Here is a 26,195-nt window from a genome sequence, read left to right as displayed (position 1 = left end):
AGGCAAGGAGGTTTAAGAAGTGACCAAAAATGTGAAGGGGCCGCTAGGGAGGGGCTTGTGAAGGGGATGAATGAGAAGAAATGGTGGCTAGCTACATGAAAAAGCACACCCAAGCTCCACAAACCAAACTGCCCTGTCAGCCCCTTTCCTCCTGGCACTGCCAAGATATTTTTGGCAGCACTGGCTTTCCTAACTCACAGCTGGGAATGAGGGGATGGATGTTACCTCCCCTGATGCTCAATTCAGGGGCAAGGATGCATCTTCCCAGTCTCCAGGCTCTTCTCATTACCAGCTCCCACTTGAGGCTGGACATGACCTGGGCAAGGCTGCACTGCTGTCTCCAGGGCCGCCGCACCCATGCAAGGACTTAAAGCCATTTGATCTTCCAAAGATGAGGTGCTTTAAAGAAACCCTTAAAATGGGAAGTGACACAAACAGGAAAAAAACACTTGTTTGATGAGTTTTCAGGGGTTTTTTCCCCCTAGTATTTTCCAAGTTTGTTTCTCTTTAGTTCGTTCTTCTGGTCTCTCCATCTCTTGCTCCCATGCACATGTGTGTGCTCTTTTTTGGTTGTGTGTATGTTTCAGTTTTGTTTTTTTTTTAAGAACTTTGGATTTGCCGTTGGTGGGCAGCGCCAGTCCCAGAGGCTGGACCTCCACATGGCAGGGCTGGGACAAGGGGCAGGCCCACGGCTGCTGAGAGGATCTCTGTGTTTAAAGCCTTTGAGAATAAGTTACTGCAGTTCCCAGGGTGCAGGGTGGGGTTGGCAGAGGGGTTCCTGGTGGCAGCTTCCCCTAGAGTCCAGGCCACAGGGGCTCCCCTGTCAGGCAAGGAAGTTACGGGGAGGGGGTGGGGTGGTGTGAGGAGAGTGACCTGGGAGCACTCCTCCCCACTGCCAGCCTAAAGTTTGGTTAGTTTTGTGGGCTCCCTGCCCGTCCCAGGCTCCAACCTTGGGAGCCAACTGGGTATTTGGAAAGTTTTTGAGCAATATGGTGCTCAGACAAGGGGGCAGGAAGAAGGGGGAATGGTGGTTTACTTTCTTTCCTCCTTCTTTGTCTTGGGTTTTCTTTTTCCTTTTATCTTTTTTCTTTTGGTGTTTTTTCAGTGGAACAGCATAGGACACATGTATTTGTGTGTTTGTTTATAGGAGTTGGAGGGAACTGGGAATTCAGCAGGGAAAAGGTTGTAGAAAGATCAAGGATAGATTCTGGGTATAGTGGGCAAGGCAGACATGAATAAATGATCAAGATGACAAATTAGGGTATGTGTCTATGAAGACATAGGGCAAGGGGTTGTGGAGGAGAGGTGTCTGGTGGGGGAAGGCAGGACTCTGCTGGAGGTGGGGTGTGGGAAGCCCGCTGAGGGTGGGATTGAGAGATTCCCATGAGGTGGGTGGAACCGAAGGTTGGGGTGAGGGATCTAAGCTCCCACCAAACACCCCTTGGTGTAAGAGGAGCCCCGAAGCCTTCCCCTCTCCCAGGATCTTGGTTTATCTGTTTATAAAGCTAGAAGTGTAGAGGTAGTAGTAGTTTTTGGGTTGGAGTCCGTGTGAGGTAATCTTGCTTCCTCTTTGGCAAAAGCCACGGCAGCCGTGGCAGCAGTGGCTGCGTTGGTGACAGTGATGGGTGGGCCCCCTGGGGGTGGGGCCGCCTTGCGCCTGTGGGCCGAGGAGCGCAGGTGGGAGGCCAGGGCTTCACGCCCACTCAGCAGCACCTCACATGCTAGGCAGTGGTAGGTGCAGATGGGCACCCGCAGAGGTGGGGGCATGGAACCCCCAGAGCTCCTCCCAAAGAAGCAGAAGGATCTCTGGTGAGCCGTGGCCTGGGCCTCCCCGTCAAATGTCATCTTGCACTGGCGGCACAGGTAGCGGTGGGTCACATCCACGGTGGAGATGCCAGTGCTGCCAGTGAGCAGCTCGTCGGCCTCCCCGGCCTCCCCCTCCCCTGGAATGGGCAGTTCAGGAGGCTTTGGAGGGGCTGTGGTTGTGGGCTCGGGAGGCTGGGGCGGAGACTGGAGGAGGGCACTGGGGAGCAGTCCGATGAGGGTCTGAGGTATCATGGGGTTCACAGGAAATAGCCCCTTCTTCATGCCATAAAGCTGTTGGAAGTAGGCCCCCTGTAGCTGGGGGCCAAAGACGGCCGGTGGTGTGGCCCCTCCTGTAGGGGGCAGTGGAAAGGGCAGGAATTGGCCCCCCAGCAGGGCTGGGACAGTGGCCTTCAATGCTTTGAGGTTCTTGAGGGCATCAGTGGAAGAGTTGGTGGGGGCTGCAATTGGCTTTCGCTCACCAGAGACCTTGTCCCCAGAGGGCTCAGTAGGTGGGCCCGGGGTGGGGTCAGTGGTGCCTGCTGTGGAGGTGTTGGTTTGGTTGGGCACAGGTCTCTGAGGTAAGGGGCAGCCTGGGCCAGCAGTCTGGACCACTGCGGTAGCAGGCAGGACCGAAGTGGCGAGGCCAAGGAGGCCTGAGGAGGCTGCAGGGCCTAGGAAGATAAAGGAATGATGTATTAGTCACATCCTGGCCCCTCGTCCTTCCTGCTCTAGGCCACCTCCAGCCTCATTCACCCATTCCCACCATCTAGCCTCTGTGCTCCCTCCCCTCCCTTCTTTCCCCCAAGAGCCTGGAACAAAGGCAGGCCACAGGAGACTGGAGATGGGAAGAGTCAAAAAGGAAAAGGGACATTAGAGGGAAATGTTCTCTGAATTCCAGCTCCTCCCAACCTTCTACTCACCTGAATTAAAAGGAGCTAAGCTGCCCAGTGGAGGCTGGGCCAGAGCTGGGCTGGACAAGAGAACTGGGGCCAGGCGAGGCAGGGCTGGGGCAGCCCCAAGGGGCATAGAGGCAGGTGTATTGGCAGGTGGGGCCTTGGAAACCTGGGATGCCTCAGGTGCTGGGGCCAAGTCGTAGCACTTGTTTTCACTCTTTAGCTGGACTCGGACTGCCTCCTTGAGTTTGGCCAGGTGCTGGCGGGAAAAGAGATGGCCTCGGCAAGAGACATAGAAGTCATACTTGACATCACAGTAGGGGCAGTCGGTGCGCTGGGCTCCCAAGGGGCCCTCACTGCTGCCCCCAGCCCCACCAGCTGCTGCCCCCTGCAGTTTGGCCTTCTTTTCCTTGGCACGAGCATTCTGGAACCAGACCTGGATGACTCTTTTGGGCAACCCAATCTCCTCCCCCAGCACCTCACACTCCTGCATGGTGGGGGTGCGGTAGGCTTCATAGCAGGCTTTCATGATCTTCAGCTGCAGGCTGCTCATCTGGGTCCTGTAGCGCCGCTGCCCCATTCCATCTGGAAGCCCGGCCCCACCTCCGGGTGCCCCACTGGTCCCTCCAGCCCCAGGGGACTCTGGTTCGGCCAGGCTGGAAGCAGAGGAATCACTTAGGTCCCCTGCACATGGACTGCAAGCCTCACTCTCTGGAGAAGCTTTTGCAGGCTCCTCTGGGCCCTCATCCTCACTGGGGGGTAAAGGAGGGGGAGGAGGAGGTGGGAGAGGTAGAGGTGGCTCTAGTGTTGGGGCGGTAGCCTCTTTCCCAGGAGGAAGGAAAGGCAGGGACCCCACAGTAGGGGTGACTGTAGGGAAGGGAAAAGCAGGTGCTTCTCTCTTTGGGGCCTCTCTCCCTGTCCCATCATCCACTTTGCCCAACAAGAGGTTGAACTTGGAGAAGGGTGCAGGAGTGGGTGTGACAGGGGGCTTGACTGCAGGATTGGGCACTCCCCCAGGGGTGCTTCGAAATTGGCCTTTCCTTTCTCGGGCCCTAGTATTCTGGAACCAGACCTGCACCACTCGCTTTTTTAGCCCCACCTCCTCAGAGATGCAGTCGAGCATCTTTCGTGTGGGGTTGGAGTCCTGCATATACCAGCGGTACAGGATCTCCAGCTGCTCCGGCAGGATAGTCGTACGCAGGCGCTTGTCCCTGGGGGGCTCACCCTCCCCTCCACCCCCTGCTTCACTGCCAGTGGGGGACAGACTGCCATCCTCGTGCTTGCGTTTGAGGGGTGGCCCTGGCACTGGTGGAGTGCCTGCCACCAGGGGGTTTCGCTCCCCAAACACCAGCAAGGGCAGATCAAGGAGGTGGGGGGCAGCGCTGGGCTGCACTGGTGGCAGGAAATGGAGTCGGCGATGATTGGTCAGGAGGTCCTGGTTGGGGAACGACATGGTACACTGGTCGCAGGTGTGGACTGGGGAAGGTGAGGGAGGAGCCCTCCCTTCGGGCTCTCTGCCTTCTGGCTTTGTTGCTTCTGCTTGGCCCAGCTCTTCCCTGCCTGGAAGTTCTGGTGATGGTCCCTCAGGCTCTGCTGGGGGTTCCAGGCCCTGTCCCTCCTCTGCATCTTCCTCTTCTACCTCTTCCTCCTCTTCCCCTCTCTCTGCCTCTTCCTCTTCCTCTTCCGGGGACTGGTCATCATAGCATTTCTTAAGGTGTCGCACCAACTCAAAAACACAGGAGAAGGTGGCGTGGCAGCGCCTGCAGCCAGAGACTCCCCCAGTACTTCCTGCAGTTGGTGCAGGCCCCCCCTCGCTGGCATTTTTTCGTGCTTTCTGGCGGGCATTTTGGAACCACACTACCACCACACGGCTAGCCAGGCCCAAGAGACTTGCAAGTCGCTCCACCTCCCCATCCTTGGGGTAGGCACTGGTCTCAAAGAAGGATTGCAGAGCCTGGGTCTGGAACTCAGTGAACTTGGTTCTGGAGAATCGGCGGCCTGCAGGCACTAGGAGAGGAAGATTCCCTCTGGAGTGTTCTTCCTCCTCTGGGGGCCAGCGTCCTCCTGCCCGGCTTCGCTCCTCGGGGCCATGGGCTCCCCCTGTCTCAGGCTCTGGCACCAGGAAGGGTGGACCCAGTTGGGGAGCAGGTGAGTCCAGAGACCCATCAGGCAGTTTGGGGGGCTCTGCAGGGGGCGGGTATAGGCTATCATAGCTCTTTCGAAACTGAGCAGCATAACGGCTCAGGGCCTCAAAGGGCAGAAAGCGGCGGTGGACATGCTCCTCGTGTGTCTTGAGGATGAGCATGTTAGAGAAGAGTTTCCCACAGGCCCCACAAGCCAGCTTGTCCCCACCCGTGAGGGCCTCTGGTGGGGGTGGGGTTGGAGGAGGGGGTACTGCTTGTTTCCCTTCATTGTACTGGATCACCAGCTCAAAGCCGAAGTTTTCTAGAAGGGCTTTGGCTGCAGTGCGGGCTGCCTCACTGGGTGTTGGTTGTGGGGGTGAGGCTGGCCCTGCTTCGGTTCCCTCTTCAGCCACAGAGGGGTGCTCCCATTCCTGCTCAGTCAGCTCAACCTTTGGGGGTAGGGGTGGGGGAGGAGGGGTGGCAGCTGGCAGGGACAGCAGGGGTGCAGGCCCAGCTAGTGCCAGCTTGGGCCCCACCTTGAGGTCATGGAGGTAAAAGGGAAGCAGCAGCTGCTGCTGCTGGAGCTTAAGCAGTGATTCGGGCACCAAAGGGAAGGGGGGCAGGACTGGTGGGGTGAAGAGTGGGGCTGGGAATCGGTGCAGGTCCAAGGGAGGGGGAGGAGGGGACAGGAAGGGCAATCCAGATATGAAGCCACTGGGATTGGGGCTCTTCTTCTCAGTACCCGCCTCCCCCTCAGTCTCTTCTTTGGGCTCTTCCTGGCCACGCTCTGACCCCTCAGCCTTGGCATCAGTCTTGGCTCCCCGTGAGCGAGTCTGGTGCAGAACTGAACGCATGTGGATCTCCAGGGTAGAGCTCTGGTTGTAGGAGACTCGGCAGACTGTGCACTTAAAGGGCTTGTCTGTAGCAGCAGGGGTGGCAGGCGCTATACCAGCCTCTCCCCGGGCAGGGCCAGAGGGGTCAATGGCAGCCTTCTTCATCTTGTGCAGGTGGGAGACTGAGTTATAATGGACCAGGAGGATGTTCTTCTGCGTGAAGGATTCCTTACACACAGTGCACTTATAGGGCCGGGCAGGGTCGAGAAACTTGTCCAGGGCAAAGTTAGTGGTCTTCCGATAGGTCAAAGGGTGGCGAGAGTCAGCTGGAGCTACTTCTGTAGGGCGGGGCTCTCCAGCAGTCCCCTCTTCCTCCTCAGCTGTAGGGGGTGGAGGAGCCATTTCTTCAGCTTGGGCATCAGGTCGAGGGGCTGGAGATGGGGCTGGAGATGGGGCTGGAGAGGGGCCTTGGTCAGGGCTTCCTGTGGGCTTGTCTGGGGTCTCAGCTGAGGGCAGGGGAGGCTCAGGAAGAGGATTGGGATTGGCTTCTGGGGTCAGGTGAGGGCCTTCTAGGGGAGAGAAGGAGTTGCAGTGAGAAGTGAACTTTGAGTCAGACCCCACCCACTTAGTATGTACAGCAACTATCCTGGACTTAGTTGCCTTCAGACCTTCTTGGTCTGTGGAACCCAGGTCCCCTTTTCCTGCCACCTTGGGAGGTTTGCCATCCTCTTCCTTACCTGCTACCTGGTCTCTGTTGGGTGCGGGCTCTGGCCCAGTAGCCAGGGGCTCTGGGACATCCCCCAGAGGGCTGAGAGAGGGCCCAGGCAGCACTTTGGTCATAAATGTCATCTCTACAGTTGTGGCCTGTAATGGAAGAAATCCTGATGACTTCCCTCCCACCTCTGGCTACTCCTGTGCCTGTGCCCAGCCCCTTTCCACAGCTCAGCCTCCTCTCTGGACAAACCTCCCACTAACTTCTGCTTTTCCCACAAAGGAGAGGGCCTGGGCTGCACCTCTCCTGTCTGGCAGCCCGGGCCTGCTGTTGAATAGCTCTTACAGGACCTAATGGAAGTGAAGGAAATGCTGATCTTCCTCACAGGCGAGTAGAGGCAGCTAGATAAGCTCCACTCTGAGGTTCCCGCCAACTCTAAAATCCACCTTCGAATCTGTGAAATGCTGTTTCCTTCACCAACACCCTCACCTAACACCCCTGCCTCCGCCTCCCCTCTCGCCCCTCCTTCCTGGCCCTGACAGGGTCCCCTGGATGGGTCCTTATCCAGCCTGTACTCACCACAAGCAGTAGCTTCTCAACACACTCAGGCACCACATTGTGAAGGTGGCAAAGGTGGAAGTGCAGAGCAGGCCGGCCCACCAGCTGCTCCTGGCACAGTGGACACCTGTACGTGGGTTGCACTGCATGCTGAGAGAGTGCATGAGCCTGTACCTGGTCCGACTCCGGGCTAAGGAAGCTGCAGTATGGACAGCAGTATACCTAAGGGAAGATGGGCAGTGGAGGGGGTGTCAGGGATGCGTGGGACCTACCATCACTCAACCTTTGGGGTTCTGGACACAGCATAATCCCCCACTACCAATAAAGGAGAGCTCAAGAGGAAGGCACTACTGTGGGCCCAGCCAGTCCCGAAAGCTGGCTCCTCCCTCCTTTCCCATGGACTGTGACACTTGCCTTCATTCTTTGTCTGGCCCTCTCCCCTCCATCCTGGCCTGTCTGTCTTTCCTTGGCCTTGCTGCCCTCCTCAGTTCTCCAGATGACAGTATGACCCTGGATCTACCCCCACAGGATTTCGTTTTCTTTCTTTATCCACCTTCACACTGCCTGTATCTTCTCCCTGACATGGCTCTGGTTCCCTCTGGTACTTCCTGGCCCGAGTCTCCCTCATCCTGGCCCACCGTGCCTCCCCAAGGTCCCTGAACTTAGTGCCTCAGGTGGGGTCCCTCCCTACCTTTCTGTTCAGGAGCCAGCTCATTCTTCCTCAGAGGCTCAGCAGTTTCCACTTTCTTTTCCTTCTTTCTTTCATTTTTCTTCCCTTCTTAATGTAAACAACCACCATAGCTCCCCCAGTGGTTTAAAAAATTTTGACCTGGCTCTGTTAGCGCATTCCCACCCACACCTCTGGAGGGTGGCACTGGGGAGCCTGGGTGGGGCCTTGAAGGAGACGCTCTGTTCCCGCCTTACTCACTTGACTGCCTGACCTCCAGCCTGCTTTGTCTCCCTGGCTCATTCCCTTTTCCTGCCCCCTGTGCCATCAGTCCCGGCCTGCGTGCCAGGAAGGGGATGCTTATCTCAGTGCACCTAGGCCTAGGAGCAGACATCTGGAGTAGGTCTGCTGTGGGAACAGGAGTTAGGAAGTAGAAAGCTGAGCATATAAGCCATTACTGCAGCAGTTTGCAGGAAGACAGACATAAAAAATACTGCACATTGCAGTCCAGTTTGGAGAACTGTGAGGCACAGGATGGTACCTCAAGACCAAAGTCTGGGAGTCCCCTCAAAATCAACATTTTCAGGCCACACACAGAGTTGAACTCCTGGGGTGTGGCTAGGTCAGGCAGAGGCCTGGGTCCTGGAGACTTAGAGATTTGCAGAGGTAGCTGTCTGGGTGAATCATCAGGGTCAGTGCCTCTACTCTCAGGGAGGAGGTGCCAGGACACTTCTGCCCAGGCTCAGGGCTTTCTGGAGGACAGGAACATCCACATCTAGTTGTCTTTCTGCTCAGAGCAAATAAAGAGCTGGGCAGTAACTAGTTTTTTGTTTTTGCCTTTCCTCTTCATGTCTTCACTTCTTTCCTCCTCTCTTCACTGCAGTCTTTCCTGTCTTCAATACAGTTTCTCTCTTTACCTTTACTTTCAGAGTCCCTTCCTGTCATCTCCCCTGCACTCCACCCCTGGGGACCAGCTCTGGCCCCTGTCAGTGCTAAACACCCATAACTGGGCCTAGGTGGAATTTCTTAAATGTTGTATTCTGAGTGCAGTAAGTCACAAGCATGACAAAATTAGGTCTGCCTTTGTTTGGTCTGAAATCTCTGTAAAGCTCTGCTGATTAGAATTTCAGCCTTTAGAATATGAACAGATCTCAGGAAAACTAGACCCCCCGCCCCAGCTCTTCCCAGTTACCCCAGTTCTGACCGTGGTCTGGCTGGCACTGTCTCCAGGGAGGCCAGTCTTGTTCTCTGCCTCTTCAGAAGCTGAAGATGAAAGGAGAGACTGAGAGACTGTACAGACCTCCCTCTTCCTTTCACAGACCCCCAGCTCTTAAGATGACCTGATTTGTAGCACAGAGCTTCCAGGGTAGGGGGTTGGGCTCTGGGAGAAGGGAGGAAGGGCAGGAAAGTACAGGACTACACCGAACAGTGAGGGAGACTGGCTCAGCAGGGCTGTTCCCAGGTTAGAGGGATGGCCAGGTTAGGGTCCTCAAAGAGAACAGGAGCACCCAGCTTCTGTGGCTCTCCCTCTCCTCTGTGTCCTTTTTTGATCACGTCGGTTCCTTTATCACAGGCCTTGCTGGGTGTCTGGATTATTGCAAGGTCCCATGAGCATCTCAGAATGTATTAGGATTGGGGATGTGGAGGGCAAGGGATGGAGGGAAATGAACCAGATGAGCAACTCACCCAATTGTTCTGTCTTGTTCTGGGCATCTTTCTCAGGGGTGGGTGGCTCAGCTGAGGGGGTAACAGGAACCTTCCCTGTGTAGAATGAGGAGAGAGTCAGCTTAACAAGGATGAAGCATCAGGAATGGGAGGAGACAGGGCAGAGAAAGCAGTGCAAGCAGCCAGTCAATGAGAAAGAAAACGGATGGATGAATCAACAGGCCGGGGAGACAAAAAGAAATACAGAGAACAAGGGGAAAAATTAGTGTTAGAATTGGTAGGGCCTAAGAAATTATCTCTGGCAGTCCAGCCCCTGTCACTTAGAGATGAGCAAACAGCCCTGGTTGGAGTGGCTCAGTGGAAGGTGACAGAAACAGGACCAAACTCGGCTCCTTGTGTTGACTGATCCTGGAGGCCAGGAGCCCAGAAATGTGGAGCGAGGGGCGCTGAAGAAGGAAGGTGAGGTCGGATGGAAGCAGCTGGGGAGAGCAGGAGGCGGCTGGTTTAACTGTGAGAGGAGATTACCACTCAACTAAGAATTGACAGATGTGTAGGAATTTATTTTCGGTGGCGGCCTAATTAAAGTGTTAAAGTTCCTTAACTCCATTCAGCCTTGCGCCAGGATCGTTAGCTATTGATCTGGGCCCCTCTGGCACTTAACTCCAGCCAGCATATTGGCAATTCAATTAGCACCAGTCAATGCTTTCTGTTCCTGGTTTCTGCTGCCTGTGCCCTCACCCTCACCTACCACTGGCCTCTGTGAAGCCCAGATACCTGTGCCCACCCCTGACAGCTCCTCCCAGGCCCTTCTCCTGGACCCTCTGATCAATGGTGCCTGGTGGGCCCTTCCCAGTTTCTGCAGGTACAACCTGAGCCGCCTAAGGGGGACCCTGAGCCCAGACTTCAGGCTGAAGACCTCTGAGGAGACAGGAAAGACTGGGGAGCTTGTCAAGGGCTTCCCATCTGTGCTGCCTTCAGTCCAGGCTCACGGCTCCCATCAGTTTCTAATATGTCCTGGACCACTCTTTTCTTTCTGCCTCTCTGTCCTTCCTGAGCAGCTCCCGCCCACCTCCCACATGGATTTGCTAGGACACTGGTCACTACTTGGAATCACCCGGTGACTTCTTCATCTCTCTTCCTGTTCTCTTTTGTCCACCCAGCAAATTTCCTGCCCTTTTCTGCCTCCTCCCTCCAACAACCTCTTGTTCCCCCCTTCACTATGGCCACCCCACTGTTCCCGAAATCCAGATTTGTCACTCCTTCACAGCAACTTTCCACCTGCTACTGAGTGCCCTCAGATTGGTGCCTCCTTCCTTGTATAACTTTCTCATCAGCCCCCTGGCTCCCGTGCCAACTGCTCTCCCTGCCCAGCCCTTCCCCTCCAGTCTCCTGGTTCTCACCTGGAGTCCGGAGCTGCCCATGGCTGAAGCTCAGGATGCTCTGAAGAGCTGAGAGCCCTTCCTCGGCTGCCGGGCCACTCTGTAGCAGCTGCAGTCGCCGCTGAGCCTGGGCATCGCGGTGGGCCGGTGCTCGCAGGTGCTGCAGCACTGCCAGGCGGGAGGGTGTCTCCCAGGCACAAAGCAGGCAGCGGAACAGCCCCAGCTCTGCCCCTGCCGCTGCCCCCTCCATCTCCAGCAGAAACTGGAAAAATAGAAAGACTGCTCAGGCCCAGCAGGAACAGATGCCTCCAAATCTTGGGGGACTCCTTTGCCTTCCCCAAGGGAGCTTCCAAGCCCCTCTATTCTTTCCTAAGGCCATCGGAATATTACAGCTTTTTCTCCCCAATCTTCTTTTCTTCCTACTCATCCTGGGTCTCTCCTAGTTTGTGAATGGAATCTGGTTCTGTTCTCAATCTTCTGGTGATAAGATGGACTGAGCAGAGGCAGATTCCACCCTTGAGCCCCAAATACCAAAAAAGCTGAATAAAGTACTGGATTCACTTCATCTGAGTCCATCATCTGTGGTCTTTTTCTCAGCATCTTTTTTCCTGACTAGTGTATTGCCTTGGTGCATATGTACCCTTTTCTCCAATTCTGCCACCTGGGTTTTTTTTTCCATCACTTTCCCATTCTGCCTATTCATCCCCATCTCCTCTGCCCTCTCCCTGGGGGCTGTCTGCTCTGCCCTTCAAACCCCAGGCCCTCCTGCCCCTCACCTTATAGACCTGGCTGTTTTCTTCATGGGCTGCACCCCGGATGTGCAGCTGCATCTTCTCCTTGCTGTTGGACTCAAAGTCACAGATGTTACAGCGCAGGTGCAAGGGGAGCACAGACCCATAAGGAGTTCCATCTCCCAGGGACATGGGGGAAGGGGTGCCCATGGCCCCACCCCCCTCCCTCAGGTGGGCTGCCAGCTGGTACTTCTGAGCGTGTTTGTCAGTCTTGAGGTGGAGCTGGAAATTGGCCTTGAGCTGGGTGCTATAGCAGCAGAGCTTGCAGCGGTGGGTGTCCCCAGCCACCTCCTTCCATTCAGCCTCTGGCAGACTGCGGCCCACACTGCAGTGGTAGAGCAGCAGCTCCAGGTTGTCCGTGCTGAAGGCCTGGCACACAAGGCAGCGGAACACCTTCAGGGATGGGCTGTCGTCTGGGGGTGGCGAGGTGGGCAGACCATCGGACAAGGAGCCCAGAAGCTGACTTTGAGGCAGGTGGGTGTCCGGGGAGAGGCTGCCAGGGGCTAGGGGACAGAGATGGGTTAGTGGCCCGAGAAGGAGCGGAGCAGGGTCCATTTGGTCTGTGGGAATGTGGGTGGTGGGTAAATGAGGACAGTGCTGAGGGCACTGGGGTTACCTAAGTGGGGGGCTGGCCCTTGGGAAGAGCGCAGGGAATGGAGTTTGGCCCTGGAATGGGGACAGAAGCAGAGCCTATGGAGCTTACCAGGTGTGGGGAACTTGCGGGCAGGCGCTCCAAGGTGGTGGAAGCCGTTGAGAAGCAGCTGGGCTTCCAGGGGTTTGTCTGGTCTCAGCCCAGGGCCAGGTAAGGGAGCCTGGGGCTGCCCTAGGGCCTGTGGCCCAAAGTACTGGAAGAGTTCAGGGGGAGTGGCAGGGGCAGCCCCTCCTGGGGGCGGAGGGCCTGGCCCCACCAGCCCAGGTGGCAGGCCCAGCGGCAGCCCCTGGTGGAGCATGAGGACATTCTGCATGTGCTTCTCAGAGGTCATGTGGATGCGCAGGTTTCGAGAGATGTTGGTCTCGTAGCTGCACACCTTGCACTGCCAGGATGATTTGGTCTTGGGTTCCTTATCTCCTGCGGAGGGTGGGAGCGATGCCTCTGGGGGGCTTCCCTGCCCACCAGGCCCAGCCTGGAAGCCCTGCAAGTTGGCCAGGTGCTTGTCAGACTGCATGTGGATGCTGAGGTTGCCCTTGGTGGTGGTGGAATAGTTGCAGATGTCACAGCGATAGGGCTTGTAGCCACAGTTATAACTCTCTCCCCGTGCGAGGCGGGGGTGGGCCCCCCCAGCACTGCAGTAGCTGCAGTGACTGTTGCTCTCAGGGTGTTTTTCCCGCATGTGCACATCCAGGGTCTGCTGGTACTTGTAGTGCCAGTTGCACTTGGGACACTTGAGTGTCTTGCAGGAGTTGCGTGAGTGTAGCAGAGACATGTGGCTAGACAGGCTGAGGCCCTGGAAGGCTGCAGGGGCTGGGGTGTAGTCATCAGCTAGGCGGTATGGCTGGGGTGGGTCACTGGGGTCTTCGGGAGAGCCCACTGGGGCGGGGAGAGTGCCCCCCTCCTTGGAGGTGGGTGAGCTTTGGTTGAGTGGGGGGCAGAGCCCTCCATCCTCTTCTTGGCCCTCGGGGAACCAATCTGGCCCTGCCTCACCTGCTGCCATTGGCAATTCTTTGGCTTGGGTTGGGCTGGGGTCCCAGATGGCTGGGGTTGTGGATGGGGAGGGTGGACTGGGGGCCATTTCTTCTGCGGGGAGTACAAGGGCCTGGGTTTCTGCCGCAGGGGGGCCTTCCTCTGTCTGGACTGCAATCGCCTCCAGGTTCATTGTGCCGCTGTTGTCCAGGGGTATTTCTGAAGGTGGAGCAGGTGGTTTTGGTTCCAGAAAGCTTAGAAGGGCCATGCAACCCTCGTCCCCTTCCTGGAGCACAGCTGGGTTGCCCGGCAGGCCCTGGTGTTGAGCAGGGGTTAACTTCACCCCATGAGACTGCGTATGACCCATAAAGGCCTGGAGCCGGCTGAAACCCAGGCGGCACAGGAGGCAGAGCCAGAACAGTGCCCTGTGGTCTCCCCGCCTGCTCCCGATGGGGCCATCTTTGGGATCTCCAGGTGGGTTTGGAGCTAGCTGGTAGCTCCTGAAGGCTCCATCCCTTCCCTCGCAGGCGACCAGAGATGGCGCTGAGGTATCATGGGACAGAATTTGGTCAGAAGAAATAAAGCCTTGGATTGGGTCAAAGCCATGTTGAACGTGAAGGGCAGTGAGGTGTGCAGGGGGCGGGTGGGGTAGGCTGGGCTCTTCCTTGATGCCCGCCTCACCCCAGGGGAAGCCCTTTGGTAACAGCAGTTCACTGCCACCTGGCAGGGCCAACTTGGCCACTAGGCAGGCCTCACCATCAGCTGTGAAGAATAAATGGTTACTTAGGTCCACAGGAGGGAGCCCTCCTTCTCCCTCCTCCTGCTCCTGGTCTTCTTCCACCCCCAGGTCCTTTGGTGGGAAGCCATCACAGCCAGGCTCTTCTTGGGGCTCCCCAATCTCCTTTGGTGGGACGAGGCCACAACCTGACTCCAGGGGCTGTCCCCCTGGCTCCGAGGGCCTCATGCTCTCAGAGGTCGAAGAGGCAGCAGGGGGATCTTTGGTGACAGGATTAGGGGGGGTGCCAGGGGCGGAGATGTTTGGAGGCAGAGACTGGGCATTGTGCCCAGGGGGTGGGGTGGTGCCAGCAGTAGAGGATGCGCTAAGGGTGGCCATGGCAGACGGAGGAGTGCTGGGGGTTCATTTCAGCGTGACAGCCAGTACCCTGTAGGGGAAACACAGAGAAGGCGGTGCTGTCAGAGGTAGCAGGGGAGACATAGGCAGTTAGCTCTCCTGCTACTCCAGTCCCACTCTCTTCTCTGAGCACCGGGCTCAGGTACCCCTTTGCCAACTTGAAGCTTCACTTAGTGTCTAACAGTCTTACAACTTAACATGTCTAAAATCAGAACTCTTTATTGCTTCCCTGAATTATTCTTCCCCATCTTTCCTATCTCAGAATTTGGTGCCACCATTTATCTGGTTGCTTAGGCTAAAAACTAAAAGTTTTCTTTTGCCCCACCATATGCAATTTGACAGCAACCTCTCAAACATGTGAACCTCCCTTCCCCCATTTATCTTTGTCTACACCAGCACCATCCTAGCCCCAGTCATTCTCATCTCTCTCCTGAACTAATGGCAATGGATAGCCCCTTGGCCCCCACTTCTACCACTGCCCCTCCAATCCAGTTTCTTCCTACCCAGCAACCAGGATGAGTTTTCATTTAATTCTCAGTTATGAAAAATGTCAAACATAGTCCTGGCTGGTGTAGCTCAGTGGATTGAGTGCCGACCCGCCAACCAAAGGGTCACTAGTTTGATTCCCAGTCAGGGCACATGCCTGAGTTGCTGGCCAGGTCCCCAGTAGGGGGCCTGTGAGAGGCAACCACACACTGATGTTTCTCTCCCTCCCTCTCTCCCTCCTTTCCTCTCTGTAAAAATAAATAAAATATTTTTAAAAATGTCAAACATATATAAACCAAAAATATAAAGAGTACTTTTGTACTCATCACTCTGCCTCAATAGTCACCAACTCATGGCCAGTCTTGTATATATCCTTACCCAATTTCCCCTCTTTCCTGTGTGGTTTTAAAGGAAACTTCATAGAGATTCATCTTTTAAAATGTAAATCGACCCTGGCTGGTGTGGCTCAGTGGACTGAGTGCTGGCCTGCGAACCAAAAGGTCACTGGTTCGATTCCTAGTCAGGGCACATGTGTTGCGGAGCAGGTCCCCTATTGATGTATCTCTTGCACATCGGTGTTTCTTTCCCTTTTCTCCTCCCTTGCCCTCTCTTTAAAAATAAATAAATAAAATGTAAATCATACTATATTCTGCTTAAAACCCATCAATGATTTCTCACTGCCTTGTGGATAAAATCTAGACTCCTTCCCCGTATTTGCAAAAGGGTCTATCTGATCTGATGCCTGCTTCTATGTTCTCCACACTGCCGTTTGGCTGGCCATCCCTAGCCCACTGGCGTTCTTGTTGCTCAAACACACCGAGTTCATGTCTGCCTTAGAGCCTTGCCCAAGCTGTTTCCTCTGCCTGGAATGCTCTTCCCTGACCTCTGCCTGGTGGTTCCTTGTCATTCAGGTCTCTGCTCAAATATAGCCAACAGGCTTTTCCTCTCTACAGAAGCTAAACAACCTTGGGAGGTTACTTTCTTAGGAATTTTATACCACCTGGTATTTCTGCTTTACTGATTTCTCCCTCCTAGAAGGGAAGTTCCATGAGAGCAGGAACTGTCTGCTTTATTCACTCCCTTATCGCTAGCACTGAGAAAGATGGCTGCCTCATAGTCAATACATGTCTACTGAATGAATGAGCTCTGGGAAAGACCCTCAGATTTTCTAAGCACTGAAGGGGTCATTTCCCTCAGTCAAGGTCTTCTTTCCAGAGAGGCTACAGTGAAATTTCCATGGGCCTGTAGGCACCATGATGCTTGCAGACACCTGCCAGACCTATCTCTGGTCACAAGTGTGCGGAATTGGTGAGAGTTCCCCTGGCCAGCTGAAAGATAACTGTTCTTATGTGATTAGCTTCCCCAAAGATACAAAAGGTATTAATAGTAACAATATAGTAGCAATAGCAACAATAGCTATTAGCAACAGCTATTAAGGTTGGTCCTGGCACTGTGCTAAATGCTTTACATCACCTCATTTAATCTCACAACAACCTTACTTGACAAGTGAGGCAGCCAAGAAACAGGTGCAGTAGGCTGCTAATGGTCACTCAGCTCTGGGTGGCGAAGCCAGTAAAGGACTGGCAGGGCAGAGCTGTATCCAAAGCTGTGGGCTGGGCTTCTCCATCCAGTTGGACTGTCCCTCAGACACAGCACAGGCAAAACGAGCCTCCAGAGGTCTAGAAATGAGGGTTCCTGGGCTCCCTCTGGCTGACTGACTAGAAAGAAGTCCCAAACCTCAGCATGCTGGTGCCAGCCTTTTTATCTTGACACCTGTCCCCTCAACCTCTCCAATATCCCATGCCTCACCACCGCATACTTATAATATCCCAAGTGGCCCACGACCTTTCCAGTTCTTAGAATCAGCAGATCTCTAATGACTTAACCTTTCGCTCTCAGGCCAGAGTGCTTTAAGGAAGAGATGAGGGGTATGGCCCTTCCCTCCTTGGGCCACCTCTAACCCTCACCTCCAGATTCCTGGACTTGGCATGGGTTTTGCTCTGGCCCCACCCAGCCTTCAGGCCCTGTTCCCCATTCTCTCCCCATCCTTAGCAGGGAGGGGAGGTGGGGGGCAGGAGGCAGGGCTAGCCAGGCATGAAGTAGTAGTCCTTTAGGGGCTCCACGTGGGACTGGATCAACATGGTAATGAAAATGCAAATCAGCACCTGGGCAAAGGGTGGATGAAAAGGGTGGGAGAACCAAAAAGAAAGTAAAGGAATTAGATGGAGGGGAGTCTATCCTAAATGACCAGAAAAAAAGCCCTGAAGTTGTGGGAGAAAGGTATTCCTCCTACGGAATTTGGTGGGTGAGGGGAGCAGGGGGGAGAGTGGGGATGATGAGTGAGTGTGGATCTAACGTTCCACTGTCCCCCACCCTCGAAGCAGGGCCCAGTGCCCATTTTCCCCGCCTGGAGGGAAGAACCGAGGCCGGACAAGAAGGGCCTCTCCTGGGCCCCGGCACCGAGGGTTGAGTAGGGTGGGTGCTGTCCTCCCCTGGCCCATCCTGCCTTTATCACATCGATCAGCTCCCTCTCTCTGGCCCCCAACTCACAACTGTAGATCAAACTTCAGAGGGCTAGGAAGACCTAAGCCCCAAATCCTCTCTCCAAAGCTGCAGTTTCCCAAGATTGGGTGGGGTGGGGTAGGGGAACCCAGTTGATTCGTAGCTAGAAACCAAAGGAGCTTATTAGCTTTAGGCTAGCCTGTGTAGGAGACCCAGAATACCCGGGGTAGGTCAGAAGCTGTTTAAACTTGCAAATCTCTTCCCTACCTCCCAACCTGCCCCTCCTCCTCTTCAGGAAATAATTTCAATTGCAAATTTATTTCTGCCACAGTGCACCCCCCAACTCCCCCGCCCCCTTCCTTCTCAGTGCTTCTCCTATCACCCACTATTTATTACAAACCTTTAACTGCAGCAATTATTTTTTCACTTGTTTTCCTCCTTCCATTTCCCTCCTCCTCATTCTTTTCTTCCTTTCCTCTCTGAATCTCCATGCACCGTTCTTTGCCCTTTTTACCTTGAACTGAGTTTAGTATCATTCTGGGGATTATGCAGAGCCAGATGACTAGCTTAAAAGTCACCCCCCACCTAGAGTCCTGTTCTCCCTCAGACCAGTGCCATTCCTCCTTTAGTTCTGGGCTTTCCTTAAGAGCCTCTTTTCTCCCTTGGGGGCACATCGTAGCAGTGGAAAGGGATAGGGAATCCCTCAAAGACCTTGGCATTCCTGCCTCTGGAATTCTTCCCTCTGGAGGAGGGAAGGAGGAAGAGGGTGGATCGGGTGTAAGGTAGAGGTTGGCGGGCAGTCTGAAGGAAAGCTGGGTAAAGGCAAGCCTGGGGGGGCCCTTGAGGAGCGGGTGAGGGGAGACAGAGCAGGCAGTGGCGGCGGTGTGATTAGAACGGAGATTGATGTGAAGGGGCGCCACAGACGGCAGAGAGAGTCAATAAAACGAGAGGATCACATTAGAGGCGACAGAGAGAGCTTTAAATTACAAGGCTGCTGCCACCGAGGGGGATGGGAGGAGGCAGGCCTGGAACAAGGGAGAGTGGGGAGTTCTGAGGGTGCCGTCATCCCCCAGGATGGACCCTCCAACTCCTACCCTAAAAGGCCTGAGTCTCTAGAGCGCCCTTGCTGTCCCTTCGGTCCATGTCCCTCTCTAATGCTTCCTGCCCTCACAGGGTGAGGAAAAAGCTATGGAGAAATAAAAGTTTTTGCTTGCTTTTGGTATTGTCCTCTTCCACCTGGTGGAAGAGGCCACTTTCAAAGTTCAGCTAGGGAACTGTTGCCTAATCACTGAAGTGGGGGCACAAAGGCACCCAGTAAGTAGATGGTCAAGAGTTTCTATTTCTTGATATGTGCTCCCTGTTCAGGGGTAGATACAGTACTTAGAACAGGAAGAAGCCAGGGAGCCAGGAGGCTCCATGATGGACAGTAGGGACTCAGAAAGCTACTGAGATGATGTTATGAGATGGACAGAAACACTTGATGTGAACTTGCGGGCAGCTGAAAAGATGGGCTCTGAGACCACACAAGCCAGGGAGATTAAGGGGGGGCTTCAGAACCAGCGAATTAATAGAAGCCAAAGGCGCAAATGCGGAGGAACGACGGAAAACATGAGATCTTGGGAAGGAGAGACTCTGCCCCTCACCGAAGAGGAGGCCAGGGTGTGGGTTCAGGTTGGTGGGTAGAACTAGAGGCAAAGCTAGGGAGGAGCCTGCCCTCTGGAGCCCCCTCTCACCTCTGGGAGAGGAAAAGAAACACTACTGCTCCCTAGTGGTTACAGAGGGAACATCACTCAGGAGAATACAGGACTGACAGGGACAGATGGATTGGCTTTCTCCTCAGGGCTCCCCTCCTTAAAACAAAAACCAAAAACCCCTCTCCTTCCATTTTTCCAAACCCAACAAGCCAAAGGCCTTCCCAGCAGAGCCTGCCAGAGGGCACCAACACATTAGCTTAAAATTTGCATATGATTCCCACATTAGAGCCTTCCAAACATTTTTGCCTTTCACTCTTCCAGTTGTTCAGTCTACCTTCCTTCCCTAACTCAGAGCCAATTTTTAGGACCTTTTCTCTTCCCACTCTGAAATTCTTGCCTAAGGCACCACTCTCTCCCACACTCACTTTGCCCCTGCCTCTCTCTCCTTTCTGACTCAACCTGTTGCTTTCAAGGGGAAGCAGCCATGGGGAGGAGGGGAAGAGAAACAGGAGAGGTGGAGTGTGTGCCCCCTGCGTAGGGGGGAGAGTTTGGTACAAACAGCAAACACATTCTAACTGGATGAGCTATGTATTTCAAAACAGTGGAAGAACCTGGGCTTTGGATTCACCCCGACTCCCCCCACTCACCAGCTGCATAACCTGAGTAAGTTACTAATGGAGAAGAATCTTAGTTTCCTTATCTGGGAAAATGGGAATAATGATACCTTCCTTGCTGGCTGTGGTGAAGACTAGACTAAATAACCTGTGCAAGTGCATACACTGGGTGTTGAATTGGATCAGGGCTTTTCCTTCCGTCCTGGCTGTCTCCTCCCAGAGCGGAGTACAGTGTTTGCAGGTTGGCTAACAACTGTTCTTCTGCCTTGCCCCTTCTTGACCAGCATTCATGCTCTAATCTCTGCCCAGATCACTGGAGGGCAGACCCTTAGGTGGGCAGGATAAAAATCTAGTCTACCCAGCAGTAGACTTCATTTCTTATTTGGTCCTCCTGACTGCTGGGCTAGAGATGCCCCATTATCTCAGAGCAGGGATTGAAAGCTTTGCCCAGGCTCACACTTCGTCTGGGTGCAGAAGCAGCTAATGCTTGGATCCAAAGCATTAATCCAAACTAGTATGACTTCTCCCTGCATTTAAAACTGTAAGTTTCTCTGTCTCTAAGTCTTACCTTCTATATTTTAAAAAAAGATACTCTTATCCCTCCATTTTAATTCTACCTCTCTCTCCATTTAACCTCTCCCGCTCCCCCACAAGTATTTGGGGAGTGCTTACATTGTGTAAGATAAATTTTGTCCAAAAGAGAGAAAATGAGAATGGCAGGAAAAGGAGTGACATAAAGGGTAAAGAGCTAAGGCAGAGCAGAGGGAGGAAGAAGGGAGAGGATGAGGTAGAGAGGTTGGGGGTAAGGGTGCTGGATCCTGATCTGCATATGTAAATATTGAAGCCCCAGCTGCCTTGACATCAGATTTGGACAAGTTGTGTATTCCAGTGAGAGGGATGGAGCAAAGAGGCTCTGTCTTACACCTTGCAAGATGCTTCAAGTAGGCACAAGGGAACTCTGTGACGTGTGAGGAACTGTGCTGAGCCCTCTGCAAGCATCACATCACCTAATCCTCCACTACTGTCTGATGAAATGATACAGCTACTTATTCCCATTTTACAAACATGGACACAGACTCAGATGGGTTGAAAATGTTTTAAGGTCTCACACTTGGAAAGAAGTAGAGTCCAGACTGGACTCAGGTAGCCTGCACTCTGCTCTCGGGTTAATGTGTTAGCTTCTAAACTCTGGCTGGCGTGCATTTTGAATAGACTTTGAGTTTGTCACACTGCCCTTATGCATAAGTGTACTGTCATGCTACTCTTTGAGCTTCAAAGTGTTAGATGGCTGTCTCCGTTTCTTAAGATGGGCCCAACAAGCCCACTGCTTTGTACAACTCCAGTGGGCACCACCCACATCATAGTCTATACAGGGGCCATGGCCATTGTGTGTGTTTGGGGTTGGGGTTAGACAGATTATCAAAGGTTGAGTTATTTGACTGATGATGATATGTGCATTCATTTATGAAACTTCTTAAAAATGACCCCAGGTGGGTTTCTTAAAGACCAATTCTTGCCCTAGCTGGTGTGGCTCAGTGGATAAAGCGCCAGCTTACAAACCAAAAGGTTGCTGGTTCCATTCCCCATGAGGGCACATGCCCAGGTTAGAGGCCAGGTCCCCAGTTGGGGATGTGAAAGAGGCAATCGAGTCTCTGGCACATTAATGTTTCTCTCCCTTTCTTTCTCCCTTCCTTCCCCTCTCTCTAAAAATAAATAAAATCTTTTTTTAAAAGTCCAAATATAGAATGGGAAACAGTTCCTCATGGAGCTATGTCCACTGAGATGATCATTATTGAGATTGGCACTTTGTATGTGATTAATAAATAAAAACAGTAATTATTCAACCGCATGCCTTATTTCCTGAATTGGGGTGTACGTGTATGTTTATTGCTTTTTGATTGTGCATGTGGCTGAGGGCCGGGGGTACCCTGTCCTTAGTACCTCTTCTGTGTTAGGAAGGTGCTGGCTCTCAGGCCCCAAGTATGGACCCTGGGCTTCCGGTGAGCCGCGGGGTGTCTTGGGGTGTCCAGTGTTGGTTTGCTGCCGCGTGCCTGTTTGTGCTCAAAAGCCCGGCTGGTGCGGGTGTGTTTGGGGTGGTGGTAATTACTGGGATGGCCCAGCTCTAATGAGTGTGATCTCGTTACACTCTCACCGCCTCTAATGGAGCTAACCTCATTTCACAGCCATTAGAGATGGAGATGAAGCCCCGCCCCCTGGCCCCACCAGCTGCAGCGCTTTCAGCCCTGGCCACGTCCAGTCCCTCCGGCTCGCAGCTTCCCCAGTCCACTTCTTCCCCCGGTTCTTCTGCTTCTCCTTTCAGGCTTCCCTCTCCTGCTCCCCATTGTTCTTTCCCCTTCCTTCCTCTTTCTCCATCTCCCGTGTCTCCCCTCCATCCCCGGTCCCTCTTCCTTATGCAGGTCTGTCTGTCCTCCCCGTCTCCATTTCCCCTCTCTTACCCTGTGCCCCTCCCCTGCCTTTCTCTGCGGCTCTCCCTCCCCTCCCCCAAGTTGCCCCGTCTGGCCAAAGGACAAATCTCAAGAGGGAAACCAGGAAAGACAAACAAGGTGCAGTGACTTCATTATTGTCGTTAATTCGCCACTTCAGTTCCTCCCACAAGGGTCAAAGCCAGCACAGCTTGAACTCAGGACTGACAAGGCGGCTGAGACCATTGCCTGCCTATGCTGTGTTAGGCCTCTCCCACAAACACAACTCCTCCTCCTCCTCCTGGCCTTCATTTCCCTGCAGGGGCTCCTGCTCCCGGGTTCCTCTCTTCCAGTTTGTTCGCAGTCCTCACAGCCTACCACCCTCTCCCTTTTTCATTTAAAATTGTGGCCTTCTCTCTGGCGCTCTCACGGCTGGAAGTCACATGGTTTTTACTTTAGACTCCCGCTCCTCATCCTCTGCCTGTCTGGTTTCTCCCACTCCTCTATGCCCCATCCACCCTGACCCTCTTTCTAGGACTTCCCCTTCTTCCCTCTTCCCAACCTCAAGTGCACTCCTTTCCCTAAAGCACCAGGATTTACCTCTAGGTTTCAGAAACCATATAGCCTGAAAAGGCTGGAGATGGGAGGAAGGAGGCATGACCACAGTATGCGAGTGACACAGAACGTGGAAGCAGCTGGATAGAAGGGAAGACAACTGCAATGTCAGGGGAAGCAGCAGAATCCAGACTCATATCCAAGACCCAACACACACTGAGCTCCAGAGAAACAGCTTCCCAAGACCAGAGGAAAAGAACAGAGCGGGGCTTGAGACTGAGGTGGGGGGTGGTCACCAACAAAACAAGGAATGAAAAATTTGAGCCTGGAAATGGCATTTACACCATTGTTTCCTCAGGGAAACAGTCTAACACTCCCGTCCCACCCCCTGTCCTCCTTCACTAAGAAGCCAAATGACTGGCAATTGACTCTTGAACTTCAACCCAATCCCAGCCCCAAAGGGAGAGGCTGAGGGTCCTTGGCTGTGACTGGATGCACTAGGGAAATGCCCACACAGGAAGTAAACACTTCTGACCCACACCCACCCTGCCTCACTGACTCCACATGTCAACATGCTAATTTAATACAGGGCCAGATGCTGCATACCTATACCCTCTTCTCTCCAAAGAGAGCTCTCGCTACTTATGTCCTGCTAATGAGCACTGTTCCAGCGGGTGGCCCTGCTGTGATTTTAAGGCTGGAACTGTAGCTTTAATGTAATCCCATATTCCTGCCCAAATACTAGAGGCAAGCTCCTGTGCTCTCATTTGAAAAAAATTTTTGACAGGTGCTGTCTCAGGAGGAATTAAAAAAAGATGTCTTCTTCCAAGTGTATGCAGTTAACATGCTAGTGGTACAGCTTGGTGACAGGAAAGCAGGTGAACCTCTGCCCTGTCACCCTTAACTGGGTACCCTAGATTACTATACACAGAGTTCCTGGACTGGTTCCTACATGAGGGGGATACTAAGAGCCAATGGGATTATCTCAGAGGGCTGGAAGGCACCTCTAAATCTTTTACCCCTGTCTCACCAGCCTGGGGTGGAGGAGGGGTGGGCAGGTGTCCCCTGGGACTTTCCCCAGAGAGGCTCTGGGAAAGTGAGTGGTGGGATGCCTGAGAAGCCAGAGAAGAAAGATGGAAAAATCAATGAAATGAGTTTCTAACGGTGAGGTAAAGGACCGCCGTGTCGACAGCCTGTCGCCTGCTGCAAAATATGAGTTGCTTAAGTCCATGGCGGCCGCTGACAGTGCATCCAGCTGCCACTGTCCTCTGCCCATGGGCCCCTTCTCCAGCTTCACGGGCCTTTCTTATCATAGCCCCTAGGGCTCCCAGCTCACTCACTCCTTCCTGCTCTTCTCAACCCATTCAGGGTCTTTTTCACTGGTCACCAGAGGAACAGGACAGGTTATAATGACTAGTTACATTCCTCTTCTCTGGGGCTTCTGTGTATTTATACTGCCCCTTGGTGTACAGATTTCACTCCCAGCTGTGGTGAGCTCTGCATTTTTTGCCTCCGCTCTTCTAGATACCTCTGAACTCATTCGGCAGCGGGCAGTCTGGGTCAAACCCATCCCTCACAGGGCTCCTTACATCCAGGTCTGTGCTTCTTTCTGTATTTCGGCCCAAGCCAACAATGACTTCCTTGTAATTGCCTGAATTAGAGCAGGGTGTTTAGGATGGGCCTGGTGGTGATTTATGAACCCTTTATTTGTGACCAATGTATAAACATGGGCATGACCCATTCAACTGTGGTTTCATGACTGGGGGTGGGGTGGGGTGGGGATGCAACTCCGAATGTAAATCTGCCGACTCCGTCTTTGGAAATAACTCTCAATCTTTTCTGCAAACCACCTTTCTCTACCCTCCTCAGCATCTTCCTCTTGGGCTCCTAAGACTGTTCATTCATGTTTTTCTCCCATTATTCCTACAATGACTCCCCAGATCAGCGCTTAGAGTCCACCCTGGCTGCCTCCAAGTGTGCCCTGAACCCAGCCGGCCCTCTCGAGTCTCGCTGTTGCTCAGTTCACTCTCCTCCAGCCCCTTCCTCCAGTCTCTGATTTCCCAGCTTGCCCATTACACAGACATAGGCCTGAAGGGTGGGGTGAGAGGAAGACGAGAGACTTTCCCTTAGCCTCTCTTCCTATCAAGTCAACATTTGATCAGCAGACATTTACTGGGCATCTTCTGTGTGACAGACACCACCCTAGGTGCTGGAAAACAGAAACTAGCCAGACGCAGCTCCTGCTCATATAGCCATCAGGACTAACCCGGGGTCTCTCACCGACAGCTATGTGCATCTGACTCAAGAGTCCCATTTTTTTCCTTTTTCCCTACAAATTCCACCATGCCCCCCCCCCCCCAATTCAGAACCCTTCCCTCTTCTCTATTCAGTTTACACCTCACTTAGCTCTGATCCCTGCTCTTCTCTATATCCAGCTTCAGTCTCCATTCCTAAACCCAAAGAGTGGATTTTACATTTTTGGTATGTCTCCTCCCTGCTCACAAAGCCTTTATTTCACATACGGTAACTGCCATTTTCAGTTCTCTTCTTTGCCTGCCTTTCAGTCCGACCATCCCATTCTCCATGTTCCTGTCTCCCTAGGTTCCTTCCCCTTGCTCCCGCAAACCCTAGCAAACCTCAGGCACTCACAAACAAGACCTCATTCTGAGCTTGGAACACCTCCAGGAAGGCAGGTCAAGCTACCAGACCCAGAAATCCTACAGATTTGACTCAGGCCCCAGACCAGTTAATGTACAACTCCCCAGCAAAGCAGCAAGTTGTTCCTCTGTGGGTTTCAAGGTAACACCAACTGCTCTGACATCATGGAGGGAGGAACCCTGTCAGGTTGCCAAGGCAACGCTAACAATTTATGACATCAGAGGCTTGAGGTCTTTGGTTCTCAAGGGGCTAGAAAGATTCAAGTTCCTGTCAGCTAAAGTAAATAGGAATTCTACTTCTTCATCTCTTTGCTTGGGAATGAAATGCAAAGGCCTTTGGTGGGATATTGAATGATTTGGCCAAAGGAATGAATGCTTGTGAGGCTCTCTCTCCATTTCGCTTTACCAGATAGCTCTGTATGCTCTCTCTCCCTCTCCTTTGGCATCTCTCTCTCTTTTGGGGCTTAGCCCAGTGGTATTTCTGCTCTGCCTTCTTTCCAAATCACCCCTCCTGCAGCACTGTCTCCGTGCTGTGTCCTCACACCAGAGGCATTTGTTTCCTTTGATACCTCACCCTCTCCTCTTTCCCCCTCTGTATAGCTCTGATCTGCTCCAGCACTCCTTGTTTGCCTTCCGTTTACCTTCTTTGTACCACACTCATTCTCCAGTTCCTCCCTTCCCCCACTTTACCATTGTATTCATTTCATATTGCTTTTTCTGTTTAACTCCTCTTCAGGAATATTCTATTATTTCTCTCCCTCTTTCCTTCTGTATCACTATTAAATTATTTTTTAATTTCATTCTCCTAGTTTTTCATTAATAATCCCTTGGTTCCTCCCCTGCTTCTCATTCTGCAAGGATTTCTTCCTTTCCTTTGCCTGGTCCTCATGGCATGCATTTCTCTACCCCACGCATCTATTGCAGCCAGCCTCTCCTTCCTTTCTGTAAATCTATTCATCTCTGAAATCTTCCATCTTCTGTCCATATCTACCTCCCTCTTTTACCCTTCCAAGCTCAGGATATCTGGAAAAACAGTGACAGGCTTAAAATGAGGTAAACTTTCCAGGCTCTCTATCCACCTTTC

The 26,195-nt window shown here is 53.3% G+C and overlaps 1 protein-coding gene across 2 annotated transcripts in view; it reads right to left on the bottom strand.

Annotated features, from left to right (window-relative positions):
- Window positions 1-562: 562 nt before the first annotated feature.
- The window catches only part of ZFHX2 (zinc finger homeobox 2), a 28,217-nt gene continuing 2,584 nt past the window's right edge, over window positions 563-26,195 (bottom strand). Inside the window, exons 2-10 of one of the 2 annotated variants that reach the window (XM_028506665.2) lie at window positions 12,131-14,211; window positions 11,413-11,930; window positions 10,658-10,898; window positions 9,279-9,353; window positions 8,797-8,855; window positions 6,947-7,147; window positions 6,393-6,519; window positions 2,727-6,224; window positions 563-2,477 (exon numbers count right to left, since the gene is read on the bottom strand). In XM_028506665.2, coding sequence (XP_028362466.1) covers window positions 1,498-2,477; window positions 2,727-6,224; window positions 6,393-6,519; window positions 6,947-7,147; window positions 8,797-8,855; window positions 9,279-9,353; window positions 10,658-10,898; window positions 11,413-11,930; window positions 12,131-14,162 — 7,731 coding nt within the window. In that variant the 5' untranslated portion in view covers window positions 14,163-14,211 and the 3' untranslated portion in view covers window positions 563-1,497. The remainder of the gene's footprint in view (window positions 2,478-2,726; window positions 6,225-6,392; window positions 6,520-6,946; window positions 7,148-8,796; window positions 8,856-9,278; window positions 9,354-10,657; window positions 10,899-11,412; window positions 11,931-12,130; window positions 14,212-26,195) is intronic. The other variant, XM_036030142.1, reaches the window with a different exon arrangement.

The sequence above is a fragment of the Phyllostomus discolor genome, chromosome 1, assembly GCF_004126475.2.
Source record: "Phyllostomus discolor isolate MPI-MPIP mPhyDis1 chromosome 1, mPhyDis1.pri.v3, whole genome shotgun sequence".
Taxonomy (NCBI): Eukaryota; Metazoa; Chordata; class Mammalia; order Chiroptera; family Phyllostomidae; genus Phyllostomus; species Phyllostomus discolor.
The sequence above is the reverse complement of the archived record's forward strand: the minus strand, read 5'-3'. Positions and strand labels throughout refer to the sequence as shown.